A 19081-nucleotide genomic window follows, 5' to 3' on the forward strand; every position below is an offset into this window, starting at 1 on the left:
TTTGGTGTTTTTTTTTTTCCTCTTCCACGCGCTTTTGAGAAAGTCATCACACTTTCTTGTCACGTCACCCGCTAAGGGGGGTATTTAATTAACTTGAAAGTTGTTAAGGGAGGTAAATAAATACAACTTAAGTTTAGTTGTTAAATTAAATTTTCGTGCTAAATTCAGGAATCAAATGATGTTTTTTCTCCGAAGGAAACAATATTCTCATAATTAATATATGTGTCAATAGGAATCTCATTTTCATCTGACTCAGAACTATTCCCTCATATTCAACCACAAGCACAACCTACTACCCTAGGCTCTAGCTCCCTCTAAGTTTAGAGTCAATAACAACTTCCTTTTTCTCTCTTCATAATTGCATTGTTTTCTCCATAGAGCACAATGAACAATAGCAAGAGTTCTTCAATAAAGTTGGGCTGTGTTCTAGCCTTCCCAATTTAAGCATCTGATATGTACACTTTTTATAATAATATTTTATTATAACGGTCAAGTTTTCTCTAAAATTGATTTTTCAAGTTATGTTATAAATATATGTTCTCGATAAAAGCATTTCGCTAGCGGGTAAAATTTTTTTTGGGAAAACGACGTTGTTATAGAAATGTTTGATTGTACCTAGGAGTGTCAAATAGACGGATTGGACTGAGAATTTAGATGAGTTAAAATGAGCTAAATTAATTCATTTACCCTCTTACTAAGTTTTAATTTCTATTTGTTTTCTTATAATTTTTTGAAGTACCTAATAGAACTTTTTTCTTTATTATGGTTCTATATAATATATCAAATAAAAAAATTAGAGATATTTTGATAAGATTTTTTATGGGTCAATTTGGACTCATATCAACTAACTTTCAGATGGGATAAATTCGACGAGTCAAAATGGGTTGAGTTAATAAATAATTGGTCATTAAACCAACCCAAATTTAACGAATTGAACGGATCATATTTTTATGGGCTAATTTCGTCATTCCTGTATATATTAATACTAACTATATAACCAATATTTGGCAGCTTTCAACATCTTATGGCAAATGAGGAGGCCAATTCAAGTGTTGAATGTTTTACAACTTCCAGTTTCAAAAGAGTTTTGACTCAGAAGCACTTTTTGGTATGCCTATTGTTCAACTCTCTTCATATTATATTACATTAATTGCAATCTTTTTAGTTTATATCCTACTTTTATCGAAAGCCACAAGTAAACTGGTCTTTAATTAAACAAACCATTTTAGGGCCACGGAGAAAGAGTTGATATGTATAGTTAAAAAGAAAATCTTCTAGAAAAAATTTAAAGAGATTAAATTTTTTTAGTTAACCACCATGATAGTGTCATGGATTTCGAACCTTAAAAAAGTGGAACACCATGACAGTGTCTGTTAGGATCGAAATAATCAGCGCGTCATGCGGAAGCTTACAATTGCAAACATTGAACGACGATAAATCAAGAACAAATAAAACGTACTAAAAATACATAATATTATAATATGATTTGGTCAAGTGGCCTACATATTAAAAAACTAATATAAAGAAGCATAAACTGTATTGGGAGAATAATCTCCCCCCTAAACAAGACTCTTTAATGACTACATTGTGGATGCTATTGTGTTCTAGTTGTGGGAAGTAGGTCTTCAATTTATAGATGTGCAAAACTTTTCCTCCAGGACAAGGAATAGCTAATATGGAAGAGAATTATATTTTCCGTTTAGGAAAAGTAAAATTAATTATGGTAATTCTTTGAATTTCCTTCAAGAGAGTAAAAACTTAAATTTGGTAAGAAAATCAGGGCAAAAACCCTAACAAATCACCCCTTTTGGCCTGGATTTTCTTGACAACTAATTTTCATCTTCCTTCTTCACATAATCTTCATCACTGCTGCTTGTCATGGTTAAAAATAAGGTTAAAAATATTATGAGTTAAAAATTGGTTTAAAAATGTTTCTTTATTTTTAAAGATAGATGACGTTAGGAATGTTGAAAATATGATTGAAATTCATCTCCACATGTAGTACTTGACAAAATCTTCATTATATGCAATGCACAATATGCTTGATTTGAACTGGTCGCCTTGAACCTTTCTTCAACCCGTTGAACCATTGGCTCTGATACTACTATCATCGTCAAGCATTATATCATTGCTTAAAACCGCCCACCATCCATCCTCGCCATTACAAGGCCGTGTAGGCACCACTGCACTGCATGGGTAAACATACCCATGCTCTGCTGGTCACGCCTAAGTACACTAAAGGCGAAAGCCGGCCACCCATAGTCAAAGAAAAAAAGACCGTTGTTTCGTATCCAAGATAAAAACCAAATAAAAAACATACCAATGATTTAATTTATTTGTTTTGGGTTTTTTTTAAAATTGGGGTTTTTAACATTTTTCGGGGTTCAAGAATCGGGAAAACACGGGGAAATAATGTTTATTTGGAAAAAACCCGCTTTTTTTTTTTCCCTTTTACCCCCAAAAAACGGAGCGATTACCCCGACCCCCAAAAAGGTTATATAAACCACCAAAATTTCTTTTCAAATCTAATTCTAACCTCGGGCGGTTTTTTCATGTATGGGTAATTTGTAGAGAAATGTTTGATCGAAGCTTATACATTATACCATATATGTGTAGTGTAATGTCGCTCCCGGGATGCTTTTTCGGGGAGGAAAGGGAAAAAATCAAGTTAGTTTCTTCTGTGAAGCGATTATGCTACCTATCCTCAGTGTATTGTTCAATTCCTATGAATCACTCAAAAAGTATGTAGTGGAAAGTCCAGTTTTTGTAAAACCAAACTATGTCAAGCTCTTAAGTCCAGTGGGTCCGATTTTGTGCCTTGTACTGAGTTTTATACTGGATGACAGGAGCAAAACACCGGGTGCTTTCCTCTATTTCCTTATATTGACTCCTCTGGTGGCCACTTTCGCCCTAGTCATGCTTACTTAGTTCGGGATCACGCATGCACGGGTGTTTTACCCATTCCCGTCCGTAGCTTGCTTTTTTCCACACAAAGACTATGGCAGGACGGATGGACAACACGATCATCGTCGCTATGATATGCTTGACGATGATTATAGATGTGACGTAGCCAATGGTTCAACGGGAAGAAAGGTTCAAGGCGCACTGGCTCAAATCAGTCACAATCGCTTTCGCGATAATGAAGATTTTGTCCAAAGTACTACATGTGGAGATGAATTTCAATCATATTTTCAACATTCCTGCTGCTGCATCTTTAAAAATAAAGCAAAATATTTTTAAACCAATTTTTAACTCATAAGACTTTTAACCATGACAAGCAGCAGTGATAAAGATTATGTGAAGAAGGAAGATGAAAATTATTTGTCAAGAAAATCCAAGGCAAAAAACCCTAACAGTGTCCTGGAACTTTTAAGTTCAAAATCCGTGACATTGGCATGGATTCAAAAAATTGACTATTTTCATTAACGTTTGAATCTGTGAATATTTTTCAATAACTTTTGAAGCTATGATTATTTTTCAATTACCAATCCTAAAAATGCCTTTTTTTCTAAATTTTCTCTCCAATTTCGATGTGAAATTCATCCAACGCAGTCTTCACAGTGAACCCCCTCTCGAGTACAATCACCAGCTGCCCGTGACTATAAATTGAGATTATGTTGTATTATTGTGATATCATGATATGGTCTAATTAATTAAAGAACAGTTTATTTGTGGCTTTTCATAAACTAAAAAGACTGTAATATAATGTGAAGAAAGTTGAACAATAGGATACCATAGCAAGTTGTAACCTCTTTAAACTCTTTTGATATTGGAAGTTGTAAAACATTCAACTCACTGATCATTTGGCCTCCCGCTTTGCCATAAGAAGTTGAAAAAATGCCAATATCTATATCTATATAGATATATAAAGGGAGAGATAGTATACTACCGGACGCACTTTCTGTGTCGCATTTCTTATTTATCTTTTTCCTCAATTTTTTGAATTTTCTCTATTTTTCTCAAGCACAAAAATTACTCTTTTACAATGCTTGTGCCCTTTCAATTCAAAGTCGTTCATTTCTTTAATACTTCTGGTGCCTTTTCACTTTCCAAACGTTAGGCACATTAACTGTTTGGTCAACCTTTAACTTTTACTCCCCCATAAATTGCACACACCGTTTTGTATTTCCTCTCCTATTCTTGCCTTTTCATTTTCTCCTATTCAATTATTTATTTTTGTTTTAAGGACAGATTGCATTTACCGTCCGGTGCCATCCAATTCTCAATCTCACTTTTCACCATTAAATTGAATGTCACGAAAAGAAAGTAAATAAATGCATACCGCCAGCTCTTCACCGTAAAAGATAAGTGAAAATGGAAGAGTAGTACACTTTCTCTCAAGTTCCCATTTAGAATTATGGGGAGAGATCTTTGTTGTTATAACGACTAAATTCTGAAAAAAGATCATACCAACCCATAGAAAATATCAAAATTTCGCTCAACAACATGAGATTGACGACAACTTTAACAACAAAAAATGACGATATGTTTGCGAAGGTGGCAAAAATAATGGCGGTGAAGGCAGAAGCCTTGGAGACACAGTCACACTCACAAAAATTTGGGTATGTGCTTCGTATTCTACCTATAAATCATAATATAATTTATACATGATAAACAAATTGAAGTCTCACAAAAAATTTCCTATCCATAGTCTCATATTATATTCTCTCTTTTTTCTTTCCGTTGAACTTTGAGTCATGATGCCTTTATTTTTTTAATAGTGTGTTTTATATGTAAGAAACTCGTGAAAAGTTGTAATTGGTAAAGATGATAATTTTAGATTTTAGTGTATTGGAAGTGTCGTTTTAAATTACGTCCGATTGTTCAAGGAAAATTTATTTTATTTTTGTTTAGAGGCTAGAGCAATTTCAGAGGAGAAAGAAGAAAGGAATTAAGTTAAAAAAAAAAAAAAAAAAAAAATAGGAAGAAAACCAAGGCAACTAGAAAAAGAAGAACAAAAACTCATAAAGGAGCAAGATAAATAAACAATTAAACATCCAATTCTGCTAGCTACAGATGACAGTCAGGATGAAAAAAGAATATACTTATTCTCAAATTCTATGAGGTTCAATATCCTACAGGTCGGAACCCCTTTGTTTTTTAGTTTTCAATCCCTTTTACTTTTTGTGACATGTTAAAATAGGAAAAAGCTATTGAAGTGGAGTAATTTTCTACTAAAGTTAATTGTGTGACAAACAAAATGTAATATTTATAAATATAAAGAGGGAGTTTCAAAATTTACGTAAGAAAAATTAAACAATATTATCTCTTTTTTCCTAAATAAATAGAATGCCGATAATAAATTAACAACTAAAGATCTCAAAATGAGTTTTGTTATAAATACTTGAACACATGCAACTATACATTTGTGAAGAGAATGGAGAGGTAAAAAGTATGTGTAAATTAAATTTTATGGTTATTCTTAATATCGAGAGTTCCATCTAAAAATCATCTTAAGAATTTAGTAAGGTATTCTATAATTGCGCGAAGCGCGAGCAAATTTACTAGTTAGTTATATAGTTAAGCCTCATTTGTTTGCACTTAATGGAGGTCAGAATCTGAATCGTTCAGACCTTAGACCATTAAGTCATTTGTTTACATTAAGATCTAAGCATTTATTTGGTCTGAATAGGTCTTAATCATTAAAATTTTGAATAAAGTCTTAATATCATTAAGAGATATTTTGTATGGATGATTTTTACCACTAGCTCCACCCCACCACCCACCCCAAACCTCCACTACCCACCCCCGGGGGGAACTCACCACCACCACCAACCCCAACCTACCCACCATCCACCCCAACCACTACCCACCCCAACCCCTACCCCTCCACTCACCACCACCACTACCAAAACCACCCCCACCCCACTCCACCCTAACCTCCCCACATACCCACCCCACCCTAAAAACCCCCCACCACTACCACCCAACCCCTTACCGTACCCCCACCACTCACCTACCTTACCCTCAACTACCCTCTTCACCACCTCCCACCTCTACCCCCAGAACACTGCACTACCACCCCCATAACCCCCATCCCCCCATTGTCACGCCTCGAACCATGGCCTAGGCGTAACACAACACTTAGTGCCTAACTGCACGTGACCGAGTGAATCCATAGGCTGACTGAATCAGCATGTGATATCAAAACATGCTAAAATAAGGAAACAAGATTAACACATGCGGATCTACTAAAAAAAAAGTCTGGCTGAAATATATAAAATGCGAAAATACTGTTTAAGTTTAAAACATCTGAAATAAATGCCATCAAGGCTAACACATCAAAGTCTGCTAATATATGACTGACTAGACTATGTCTATGAAGCCTCTAAGAATACTGAAAAGATAATTGTCTAAAACTGGTAAGACTGAAAGCAGGATAATGCCCCGGAGGAACTGGGGCTCACCAAGCAGCTGATACGAGTAGTCCCAGCTAGCTGGATCATCAACCTTTATATCGTTACCCGCATTGCGAGATGCAGGCCCCCAAGCAATAAAAAGGGACATCAGCCATTTGAATTGTACTGGTATGTAAAACAACTGAAAGAAGAAATACAAGTACTGAAACTAATATTGAAACTAAACTAAACAGGAAGGCAAGGATCTGAAGTACTCCCTATTCTGAATGAAGAATCACATGTATAATCAGAATATAAACTCAGCCGAGGGCCCAAATAATGTGCACAAAAATGTGGGCCTCGTGCCCAAGAAATACGTATGCATAAACGTGGCCTAGGGCCTAAAATACGTACACAGTGTTCAACATTAAACAATTTACAAGACCGAGACCGCTATAGCCGATAGTACGATAATCAAGCTTCGATTATGGAACTTAAGCCAATAACTGACTATACACTGACTGATACTCATGTGATGTCAATGCACGAGTCTATAATGATTACGTACTGAGTTCATGATATTCAAAATGATCTGCATGAACGAATTATGAAACTATAACCCTAGAAGATAGCAGTTCTACAACTATTCAAGAAACTGGGGCTAAACTGTAGTCTGAGTCAAATTACCGATAAGCATGTAGAATAAGGCGTAGGGAGAATCATGAACATTTCCTAACGTAGATAGTTAGCCTCACATACCTGTATATGCTCCAAACTTTGCAAGAAAGGTCCGAACTTTGAGAAGAATCCCAAAAGCCTAAGTCTTGAACCCTTTAGATGGGTTTTCTTGAAAACCTTAAGTTAAAAATAATGAATTCTTGCTTAATGTTCATAAATACATGTTAGAATCCATTTGGAATAGGCTAGGATTACTTACCTTAGTATTCTTGGTGATGGAGGAGGAGAGCAGGTAGTTCTAGGGTTCAGGAATTTGAAAATAATAAAATAAGGCTGAGTCTGTGTATTTAGACTGTTCACTGAAGCGGACAAAGTACGGACGCCAAGTACGTCCCGTACTTTGAAGGCCCGTACCTGGAATGTCAAATTCGAATGAGTAGCTAATTTCCCTGGTGATGTACGGGCAGCAGGTACGTCTCGTACTTTGAAGTACGGGTCGTACTTGTAGCCCGTACTTGGATGCCACTTTCCAGTGTTCTCTGTTTTCTTCCCCTCAATGTACGCCTTCAATATACGTATCGTCCTTCCAAGTGTGTCCCGCACTTGGACCCCGTACTTTGAAGTACGGCCCACACTTGATCTGAAATTTTCAGTTTCCAGCTCCAACACTTCTGTCTGATTTTTCTAAATTTAGAATCATGGTCAAAGCTTAGTTAAAGGTCTGAGGTGTTACACCCAACCCCTAAAAAACCCCACCTACCGCCACTACAAACATCTCCATCATTACTAGCAAACATAAATGTTTCATTTCTTTTTTTGTCAAATAATAATTTTATATTGTTAAATTTGTATTTATTTTCTAATATTTATTGTATATTTATTATCTTCAAATAAATGCATTATGAACATTCAGATGTTAAAAACAAACAGTCTTAATTATTCAAAAGATTCAAAACTAATGACAACATCTTAATCATTCAGATGTGCATTCAGATTCAAACGTCTTAATCTTAATGAAAACAATGAGGAGTGTTATGTATTTTCATTGTCTAAAATTTATTATATAGGAAAAAGCTTCAAATTTATCCCTCTACTTTAATATATTGTTCATATCTATTCTGTGTTATACTAACTGGCCAAAATTACCCCATTGCTAAGAAAGTTTTCGAATAAACCCTCATATTAACGGATTCCCCCAATTCCCCTTTCAATTACCCAATTTTACTTGATTACCCATTATTATTCTAATCAGTACCTTTTATCCTCAATTTTATTATTTTAATTATTTAAATCGTTCTGGAAAGAGAGAGTCAAAGTAACAATAATAAAGTATATTAAACTAGAGGTTTGAGTTTTGCACCTGTGATAAATATCGTGGTTTTTATGTCATTGTATATATGACGAAAATTGAATATTAGCAAAGTACTGTACAAGCTAGGTGCTAATTGTTAGAAAATATTGAGTATATTTAACAAATGGAGTAGTATATTATTGCCACTGACCAACACTTGGAAAGCAAATTTAGCGAAATTCCGGTTTGAGAACTACTCCCTCTATCTTAAATTATCTATCATGATTACTAAAAATAGTTATTTCAAATTATTTATCATTTTAGAAGTTCAAGACACAATTGATTATTTTTTTTACCATTTTACCCTTAGTATAATTTTGTCATTGATGGAAATGACATGACATAAATAAAGTAAACATTTAATGGAGAGAGATTATAACTTAGACATAGATAAGGTAAAATTAGTTAAATACTTCTCCTAATTAATAAGTATTTTTTAAAGGACGAGTAAAATAAAAAAAACAACAGACAATTTGAGACGGAGGAAGTATTGGTGAGTAGATCAATGTTTTGGAATAAATATCACTGTCGAAAATGGATTTTCTTGTCGATTGATCCTTTTTTTTAAATCTTGGGTCGGCCTATATTTTTATTATTGAGTTTTAACAAATTGGTTTTAAAGTCAAATTTGTACCCCAAAATCTAAAATATTTAGATCGTACGTAAGTAAAATTAATTACCACATGCAATTGCAATTTTAGAAAGTTGTATTTAGCTTGCCTATTAATTTTATAGTAAAGTTATGTTTACCGGAAAAATGGTACAGTTGAGTTTGTACACGTGGTTTATGGACACGGAAATTGAGATGACCACCTCGATTAGATGAGAAATTTAATACAAGAGTATGATTAAAGGACAAAATAACAAGAAGTGAATAATTGAATAAATAAACAAGAGTAGTCTGAATTTCGGTGTTATAAGCTGACAAAGTGGCTATATTGAGCCTTGAGTTGACCTTGGCAACGATGTTACAAAGCTTATGAACGAACAAGAACTTTCAGGAACTAAATACAAGTGTGGTGTTCTGTGTTAATCAGAAATTGAATCCCCTTCAACAAGAATGTAAGGTCTTATTCATAGCTAAGCTTCAAGCAACAAGATTCACGAATCATGCTCTCATTGAGCCCGTTAAAGGATGCCCATTATCAAGGTTGAGTAACGGCTGGCGAAGTCCTGGGGTCTTTTGTATACGACTAATCTCTAGATCTTATATTGTCCAGTCAATACCCTATGCTCGGTTCCTCTTCTCCGGAGCCACGACTCCTGTGATTGTTGGCTCAGGATGCTCGCTGACAGGGTAGATGAACCGACCGGACGCTTTCTCTAATGACACATGTCTGATCCCATGTGTCACCACCTGATCCATCCACCTGTCGGGATTTGAAATTTCACCCCATACAGTTATCAAAGTATATTTGGGGCGGAATTCATATAAAAAGGAAATAATACTATATATACTATGCCACTTCATGGGTTGTAGGAGTTGATATCTACATGATCATGATGCTCATTTGCTATTTCAACACCAGTACAAACCTTATTTCAATAATTATTTGGTACAAACAAAAGAGAACAACGGAACCAATCCAGTAAAAAACTCATCATTAGGAGAAACATTTATCAAACATTGTCACTCCATAGGTTGCAGAAGTTGATATCTACGTGATCATGATGACCGTTTGCGATTTCAAACTTCAGTACGAATTTTACTTCAATAATTATTTGGTACAAATTTCAAACAGACAAAAGAGAAATACCCTTCATCCACCCGACGTATGAGAAATGCCTCACAAATAGTAATATATGTAGTCACAATAAGCCATGTGACTATTTTAATCAACAAAAAAACATCAATTTGGGGTGTTAGTTTTAGAGGTATTCTTGAGCTAAAAAAATAAGTTAGGGATATTTATACACCAATAGATGAATGAAGGGCATTTGTGAGCCATTTCCCATATGTTAGGGGTATTTTTTACCCTTTTCCGTAAATACATTGCCACTCCATGGGTTCTAGAATTTGATATCAACATAATCACGATGACCGTTTGCGATATCAACATCAGTATAGATCTTATTTTAATAATAATTTAGTACAAACTTCAAACAGATACAACAGAACAATATGATAAATCCATAAAAACAACTCAAAATTAGATAAACCTGTGAATACCTTCGTTAAGCCTACGGCCACATATCGTTATTACCACCAATAGGTGTTGCCGTGTTGGCACTATACACCCTATGCCAAAGCTCCTTGTTATAGATGATTTTTTTGAAGTCTTAATAGGGAAAAGAATTTTCTTGAGAGTTATATTTCTAGTGATTAAATTATCATGAATAAACTTTTAGAAATGAAAACTCGTTTAAAAGTATCGAAGTTAAATTCTTGAATTGTATTTTATTAGTATCTAATGCCGGCATTTTGTCTTTGATTTGTTTATTTCTTTAAATGGAAACACCGCTTATAAGAAATTTTGTGTACTTGAGTATATATGTATATTAATCGGAGACGGGTCTACTTGGATTTAAAGTTAACGAACTCGACCTTTAAGATTCTTCACACCATACTGATTGTGCTTTTAAAATTATTTGCACACATATCTAAAATTTTATTACATTTTCACTTATTTATCTATGTTCTTTATCGAAAACACAATATTCAAATCAACCCCTCGCCTAAGAGATGTACCCTCCACTGATATTATGTATTATCCACAAGTGGCAAGAAAGTGATATTCAATACGCAATTTTGCAATTGTCCCAATTTCAAGTAAGATTCAACATGTTGCTCGTGCACTATAGCTACATCCAATAATTGACATGAACTCATAAAGGATGAAGAGCTGAGCTTTCACCTAATCTCACTCATATCGCAGCTTCAGCTTATTATAATTCGTAATTATTATTATATCTTATGAACGTCTAATGATTAAGGAAGTTATTGAATATAAAATAAAGATAAAAATAAAAGATGACCTAAAAGATCACTGGGACCAAAAATTCTTGTTTGCCATCATCATCAAAGTAACTTTTAAGTAATTGGTGCACTTGTAGAAGTATGTCAAACTAAAAACCATCATTTATCTATTTCCTCATTACGCGGAGAAATGGATTTTTGATCTTTTACAAACTTTTTTTAATTTTATGATTTTTTTACAAGAGATTTTTCATTTTTAGACATAAGAGACCTGAAAAAAAACACATAGAGATCTGAAAAAAAAACATTTTCTTATATTCAAATTGTAAGAAGCCAAGAGATCCTATTTCCTCGTTAGTTAGGACTTACGAAAAAAAATCGGTTCACTATGTCAAGATGATCTGCACTTTGTCTTCTTCAACACTTTCAATGGATCAATAGTAGAGTTTTGAAAAATTTCAAGCAAATTACAAAATGAGTGTTTTAGCCAAAGATTTGAGCTCAAATAATTAGTACTCATATGATTTTAACGATAAAAAATCATCTAACTTCGAATTTTCCCCTCCAAACAATATTTTCAATCTAAAAATTGTAGACTATGGTATTCTTGGTGATATTCACTCGCAACCACGAATTACTTGATGCTTTTGGATAGTTTTTCAATATGAATCTTGCCCAATTGAGATGTCCAATTCTTAAAATGAATTCATCAAGTTGACTGTAAAATTCATAGGCGTTTCAGTGGACATTTTGCGCACGTTACACAATAACTTCTTAAAGGAAGAGCCAAACAAGAGGGCAACGAGTAGGAGAATTAATGAAGATTTGGACTGTAGAAGGATTTGGGGTTGCTCATATTTTACACGAGAAGGATCAGATGTATAATAGCAAAATTTGTAAAAATTGCAGAAAAAGAAGAAGAATCGGAGAAGAAACATAAATGGAAGGCTAAAAATACTAACTGCAGTATATTTAAAATTAGAGAAGCTTACTTTTACAACATATGCAAAAATAAAAAATGGGGACAAACAATGAATTTCAACCAATTAGTAAGGAGGATAATCTGACCACTTTTGTGAATAAATAATCGAGGTGTGTGCAAATTAATTCAAAATCATGAATAAATAATCGAGGTGTGCGCAAATTAATCCAAACACTGCTTCTTCTTAATTTAATAAAGAAAATCTAACGTGCTTCAATCATTAAAGTAGGTTTATTCTTCTATGACGAATTATTGTCGAGGCCATAATCTTTGAGTGTGTTTGTATGTATACTACTTGGTCATTTTTCATGTCTCGTTGTGGATCAACAACTACAAAAGAAATAATCGTACATAAGAGATAAGAGGAAATTTAAAATAAAATGAAACTATATGAATAACTTAATGAAATTAATTAGTGTATTATTAGTGGCATTTTCATCATTTTCTTTAAAGCAGCATAAATTTCGATTAAATAAGATATTACGGGCCCATTTGGATATGATACCTTTTCAAAAAAAAAAAAAAAAAGAGTTTGAAACAGCCTTTGGTAATATATTGAACTGATTTTTTATTTTTATTTTTGAAACAGTTTCAAATTTGAAAAAGTGGTTTTGACTAATTTACCAAGTTAATTTTGTTCCACTAAAAAAAGTTTTACTTTTTTTTTTTCAAGTTAAATACATGTCCAAACACATCTTCAATTTCCAAATACTCGTTTTTCAACCTTTTTTTTTAAAAAAATAAAAAATATCACATTTTATTTATGCACAAATGCGTACTAAGCATTCAAACAATTTATGGAACTACTCCACTCTCGATTTTTTAATCTTATTTTATGTAAAGTTGTTACAATTGTCAATTATATTATGGTAATGAATAATTTATATAAGACGTCTTAATTAAGTTTATGCTTTTAAAATCCAGAAAGATACTCAATAAAAGGAGCAACAATACCACAAGAGAATAATCAAACAACGTGAAGATAGCCCTTCCTCCTCCATAGCTCAAAGAGTTGCTTATTCAGGCCCAGGTTCATATCTAATCTTCTTCAATTTCTGTTTTTATTTTTTTTGGTTTTTTTATCATCAATGCATATCTATTCTTTGGACTTTTTCTACATTCACGTTTTTGACATTTATGTTGTGTGATGTATTTGCTGATACTACACTGATGATGTAAAAGAGATTTTTATTATCTTTTTTTGGTTAAAAGGAGAATATTTTTATTATCAGTGTGATTTAACTTGTGATAGCAGTTTAGTCAGCATTTTTACGAAGTCCTCAATGTTAGTATAGGCTACAAGCCTACAACATTTGGTTCATTTTGACCAGTATGTGAGCGGTGTGAGACTATGTGTAAGATGGAAAAAACTATTCGCATCCGATATTTGTACCAAATCATACTAATTCACCATGATTAAATCTTAAATTAAAATGAGAATATAATTAACGTGTATGACTATATCTATAGCACGTGTTTGTCTTAGTAAAAATTGATGTATTTTTCCCAAATATAATGGTATTGAATATTCCATCCTTTTCGATTATGTGGCATAGTTTAATTGAGTATGGAGGTTAAGAAAGAAAAAATTGAACTTGTGATTCTTATTAAACATGCCATGAGCTTTCTCTAATAATAAAATCATGCCAATAAGGATGAAATAAAATAAAATTAATTTCAAATATAGATATTTATCATTCTTTTTTACATAGACGAGTAAAAAAGTAAATAAAAAGAGCAATGTCCACTAACATTAATAACGTCGCAGAAGGGTACTCTGTCAATGAGAGCATCAAACATACAAATAATATGTTTGACGCCACTAAGGGTTGTGGTAAGATAGACAAAATTGATCCATCTACTTTAATTAAAAGTTTCGGGTTCAAATATTGATAACGAAAAATTTCTGATGGAGAGAGTTTTCTTCTTTAAAAGGTTTTACATGGCACAAAGTTAAATTAATTAAATTAGTAAATACCAGATACCAAATAATTATAAAAAAAAGAAAAGAAAAGAAAAGAATTTAACTGTTTGGCTCTGACTTTGCAAATGCTGGTGCATTGTGATGGGGCATGGACTGACTCCTTTTACTCCCTCTACCTACCGTGCACTGTTGCACATTGAAGCTAATTAAATAAGACACTCATCTCCAAAAACTTTGCTATTATTATACAACAAACATATTCGGAGTTATTAGTTGTGTGTGTTTGCATTCTGAAGCTAATCAAGACATTCTAGTAGCATAAAAACTTTGCTATTATTATATATACTAACGAACAGCTTCTGAGTTATATTAGATCTTCGTGTTTGTCTTTCAGCAATGATGAAGAAAGTTATACTACTAGCTTTACCAGTGGTACTTTTAGCGTTAATCTATCAAGCCATTATTCCACCTCCTCCAAGAACTTGCAGCACTGCAGGTGTTCCATCCCTAACACCAAGAATCAAGCTTAGAGATGGAAGGCATTTGGTGTACAAAGAATATGGTGTGTCCAAAAAAATTGCTAAGTATAATGTCATCTATGTTCATAGCTTTGGTGGAAGCAAATTTGAGGCTTCACTTATAACTCCGGTACGTATAAAACTTATCGAATTATTTCGAATTATTTTGGCTGACTTTGATATGGCGGAAGTCATTTTTCCTTTAAACAAAAATTAAAATAACTTACTTTTGGGTAAATGTTTCGCGGCATTTTGTTTAAAGTGAAGAAAATATTTTTTAGAAAAATATTTATAAAGATTGATTAGAATGTTAGCAAATCAGATAACGTTTTGATGATAATTTTGAGTATTAGAAATCGATAATAATGTTGAAATGTTGGCCAAAGCAACACTACAGAAAAATGACTATTAGCGATTGGAAAAATGGTCAATAAAAGTTATGCTCTGGTCCCTAAAAGTCAATAACGACAAGAACAATCTGGTTTCCATGTATTGTTATAGGATCCGACTGTAAAAGTAATAGCATGAGATTCAATAATAGGACATTAAAAGATTTTAGCAGCGGGAATTATTTTGGTCCCCAAACAACGTTCAATACGGTGTCTAAAGATTTTTAGTGACCAGTTTTTACTGGTCTTAAAAAGTCTTCAACACAAGAATCCTCGATATTTTCTAACAACCAAACACTAAAAAACGATTTATTTTTCGTCATACCAAAAACATCCTCAATCTTCTAGATGTTTCAAGGCTTGAAGATTTTAAAAAAAAAATAGACTGATGAAATCACTTGTTATTTTTCACAGCAAGCAATTGAAGCATTAGGGGTATACTTTGTGTCCTTTGATAGACCAGGTTATGGTAAAAGTGATCCTCATCCAAAGAGAACTTTTAAAAGTTTAGCTCTTGATATTGAAGAGCTTGCTGACCAATTGGAACTTGGAAATAAATTCTATGTTATGGGATTTGCTATGGGTGCGCACTTTGTTTGGGGCTGCCTTAAGTACATACCTCAAAGGTAACATCAACTTTTACTATACTAGTATGTCCTTTTTCTTGCTACATTTATTGTTTTGGGGCTCGATTAATTTGAATTTCACGCTGTAAAGTTTCACTTTGGGCGGTAAAGCAGTCCCAACCAGAGGTGACTTCTCTATACCAGTAGGGCTTGAACTCGAGACGTTGATTAAGGAAAACCTTTGGGGTTTTTGATATAATTGTTATCACTTAATTTCTATGCGCTTAGCTATCAATTTTTTTTTTATACAATCAGGTCAATTATTAGATAAAATTATAGGTAAATCTCTTGATATGCGTTAATTGATAGTATGATAAAAATTGTAACCAGTTAACTTGCTATCACATGTTGTTAGTCCACTAATATGGTATGTAAATTTTAAAAAAAAAAACGATACGGTATCAGTGTGTATAACTTAAATCTTATTTTTATTGTCATATAATTTCACAGCATTGTGGTTTTCTGTCTTCTCGTTAATCTTATAGAGTTTAACTTCTACACAGTGATGCGTAAACATACATTTACATGATTAGATCATTTAAAAGATAATTACATATTTTGCAGGTAGCTTCATTCGATAAACATTAATTGATAACCTAGAACAAATAATAACTAACATGTTATAACAAGTTAAATATGATATAAACGTTGTCAGCGTATAATATAAACTAAATCCAATTATCTTATATTTTTGTTTTGTTGGTATAATAGATTAGCAGGAGCTGCATTATTGGCCCCAGCAATAAATTATTGGTGGCCAGGACTTCCAGCAAATTTGACTAAAGAAGCTTATGATAAGCAATTAATTAGAGACCAATGGATTTATAAAGTTGCATATTATGCCCCATGGCTTATGTATTGGTGGAACACCCAACAATATTTTCCTGGTTTTAGTGTTATAACTGGGGAATTTAAATTATCTCCAAAAGATCTCAAAATTGCCTCCTCGCTTGATGAGATGCACCTTCAGCAGGTACATAATTATGCCCTTTAATTTAGTCTTTTCGTCTATGTAACTCAAATTCTTTAAAAATAATGTCATGATTGTGTCGGATACTTCAACAATTATCTATCTTTAGAGGATTTGACATGAGTGTGGCAGTACTTTTGAAGAGTCCAAGAGGAACATAGCTTTTTGTTGAATTAATTTCTCAAATGATCATAAGCTAATTATGGGGTAACATCACTCTTTTGTCGCTATAAAATCATCCAACTTAACCCTACCCTACTAAAAAATCATTTCAAATGAAACATCAACTTTTCGTACCAGAAAAGATGACGTGGCATGACAGGCCACGCCACCCATCACTAAACAATCGAATTTATCGAATGCATCCAACTTACGAATTTCTGCAAACTGTTCCATTCTTTCTTAAATTAACTCTGTCCCACCAAATCAATATTGTTTACTCAATAAATATTTTCTTTAACCTAAGAATATTTCTTTCCATTTTTTCACTAGAAACTATATTTTCCCATTTACCCAATAAAACTTACTCAATAGGAGTAATATATACACACACAATTTTTTATGCTCTTTTATTTTGCTGACTAGTGATATTAATTATATGCAGGCATATGTTACACAACAAGGAGAATTTGAGTCCCTACATAGAGACCTAATTATTGGTTTTGGTAAACCTGAATTTGATCCTATGGATATGAAAAATCCTTTTTCCAATAATGAAGGCAATGTACATTTATGGCATGGTGTTGATGATGGAATTGTGTCTGTTAAATTACAAAGATTCATTGCACAAAAACTTCCATGGATAAATTATCATGAGCTACAAGATGCTGGCCACTTGTTTCCTTGTGGGGATGATAGTGTAAAATATGATATATGGAAGGCCCTATTGAGTGAGAAAATTTAATTTAATTGTTAGTGGATTCCGGATTGTTTTTATGATTACAATCAGACCTCTTTGTAATAGTTATCCTCTACAATAGCATTTTACTATAACGGTCAAGTGTTCTTTGAAATCGATTTTTACGGTTATATATGTTATATTATATATTTTCTAATAGCATTTCGCTATAGCAACCAAAAAATGTACGGACAAACGGCGTCACTATAGAGAGATTTATAGCCTGTTTGACCAAGCTTCTAAAATCAGCTTATTTTGAAAAGTGTATTTTTTTTTTATTTAAAAAAATTACTTTTGGTGATAAGCAGTTTGTGTTTGACCAATTAATATGAGAAGCACTTTTGAGCAGCAACTAGTGTTTGACCAAGCTTTTAAAAAGCGTTTCTAAATGTATTTTTTAAAAGTACTTTTTAAAAAAATGCTTTTGGAGAGAAACTACATTTTTTTAGCCTTGAGAAACGCTTGACTTTTTTCTTTCTCTGAAGACTTTCATTTATATAAAAGCTTGGCCAAACCCTTCATTTTCTTAAAATAAGCACTTTTGGCCTCCCAAAAACTTGGCCAAATAGGCTATTAACTGTAATATATGTAACAATATACTCCCTGCGTCCCAATTTATGTGGCACCATTCGGCTTGGCACGAAGTTTAAGAAAGAAATGAAGACTTTTGAAACTTGTGGTCCAAAACAAGCTTAGATATTTGTGTGGGTGTAAATCATCATATAAAATTAAATTATTTCTAAATATAGAAATGTTACATTCTTTTTAAGACAAACTAAAAAGGAAAGTGTGCTACATAGGCCCGGGGGGGGGGGGGGGGTATTTTTTAAGACCACCTACTTTCTCTTTTTTTTTTTTTTTTTTTTTCTCATCCCGTATGCAGTATTCGTTTTGGAGTCTGATTAATCCCATTTTGGTGGTATTTTTGGTACTCGTGAAGATTCCTATGTGTTATATTACTAATGGTCGCATCAATCCGGGTGTGAATAAAACTTGCCACTTTGTCTAATTTCTAAATAGGGAAAAACACATGAGAAAATTACATTGTATGTTCATTGGGCAGAACAATGCTATCAAAATTGACCCATTTTTAAATTTTTATAAATAATTACCCAAACATTTCTCTCTCACACTCTCTCTCGCTCTTTCTCTCTCTGCCTCTGTATATACGTTGGTATAAGTGCCTGTATATGTTTGTATATTTTAGGCTATTTTTCGTAATGTAAATTTTGAGCTATTTTTTTATAATATAAATGACCAACCTGTATATTTCTGAAATTTTCCCAAAAAACATAAACGGCCGCTAATACAGTTAATTTCCCAATGCTGGGGTGCTATCACACTGAAAAACTTCAAAAAAAATTGGTTTTTGCTTCACTTCTTATAAGATTATCACTAAGATCATTGTCGTTCTAGACATGGTAATTCAATGAACTCCTACAAAAAAAAAATGTAGACAATTCTTTAACTCCATGAATTTCAAGTACTGC

General features: G+C 33.0%; 2 protein-coding genes across 4 annotated transcripts in view; both read left to right on the forward strand.

Annotated features, from left to right (window-relative positions):
• LOC132068115 (ferredoxin, root R-B2-like) overlaps nucleotides 1-19081 on the forward strand; it is a 62658-nt gene that overhangs the window by 11188 nt on the left and 32389 nt on the right. The gene's annotated exons all lie outside the window — the stretch shown is intronic.
• On the forward strand, nucleotides 329-17740 carry LOC132068113 (uncharacterized). 3 transcript variants are annotated; one of them, XM_059461592.1, is made up of 6 exons: nucleotides 329-455; nucleotides 13195-13296; nucleotides 14585-14838; nucleotides 15512-15723; nucleotides 16435-16696; nucleotides 17298-17740. In XM_059461592.1, exons 3-6 carry the CDS (start codon nucleotides 14587-14589, stop codon nucleotides 17595-17597), a joined length of 1026 nt encoding a protein of 341 aa, XP_059317575.1. In that variant the 5' UTR covers nucleotides 329-455; nucleotides 13195-13296; nucleotides 14585-14586; the 3' UTR covers nucleotides 17598-17740. The 3 variants fall into 3 exon arrangements, with proteins under 3 accessions (XP_059317575.1, XP_059317577.1, XP_059317576.1); XM_059461594.1 differs by lacking the exon at nucleotides 329-455 and having other exon boundaries at nucleotides 13191-13296; XM_059461593.1 differs by lacking the exons at nucleotides 329-455; nucleotides 13195-13296 and having other exon boundaries at nucleotides 14445-14838.

This window comes from Lycium ferocissimum, chromosome 8, assembly GCF_029784015.1.
Source record: "Lycium ferocissimum isolate CSIRO_LF1 chromosome 8, AGI_CSIRO_Lferr_CH_V1, whole genome shotgun sequence".
In the NCBI taxonomy this organism is placed as follows: Eukaryota; Viridiplantae; Streptophyta; class Magnoliopsida; order Solanales; family Solanaceae; genus Lycium; species Lycium ferocissimum.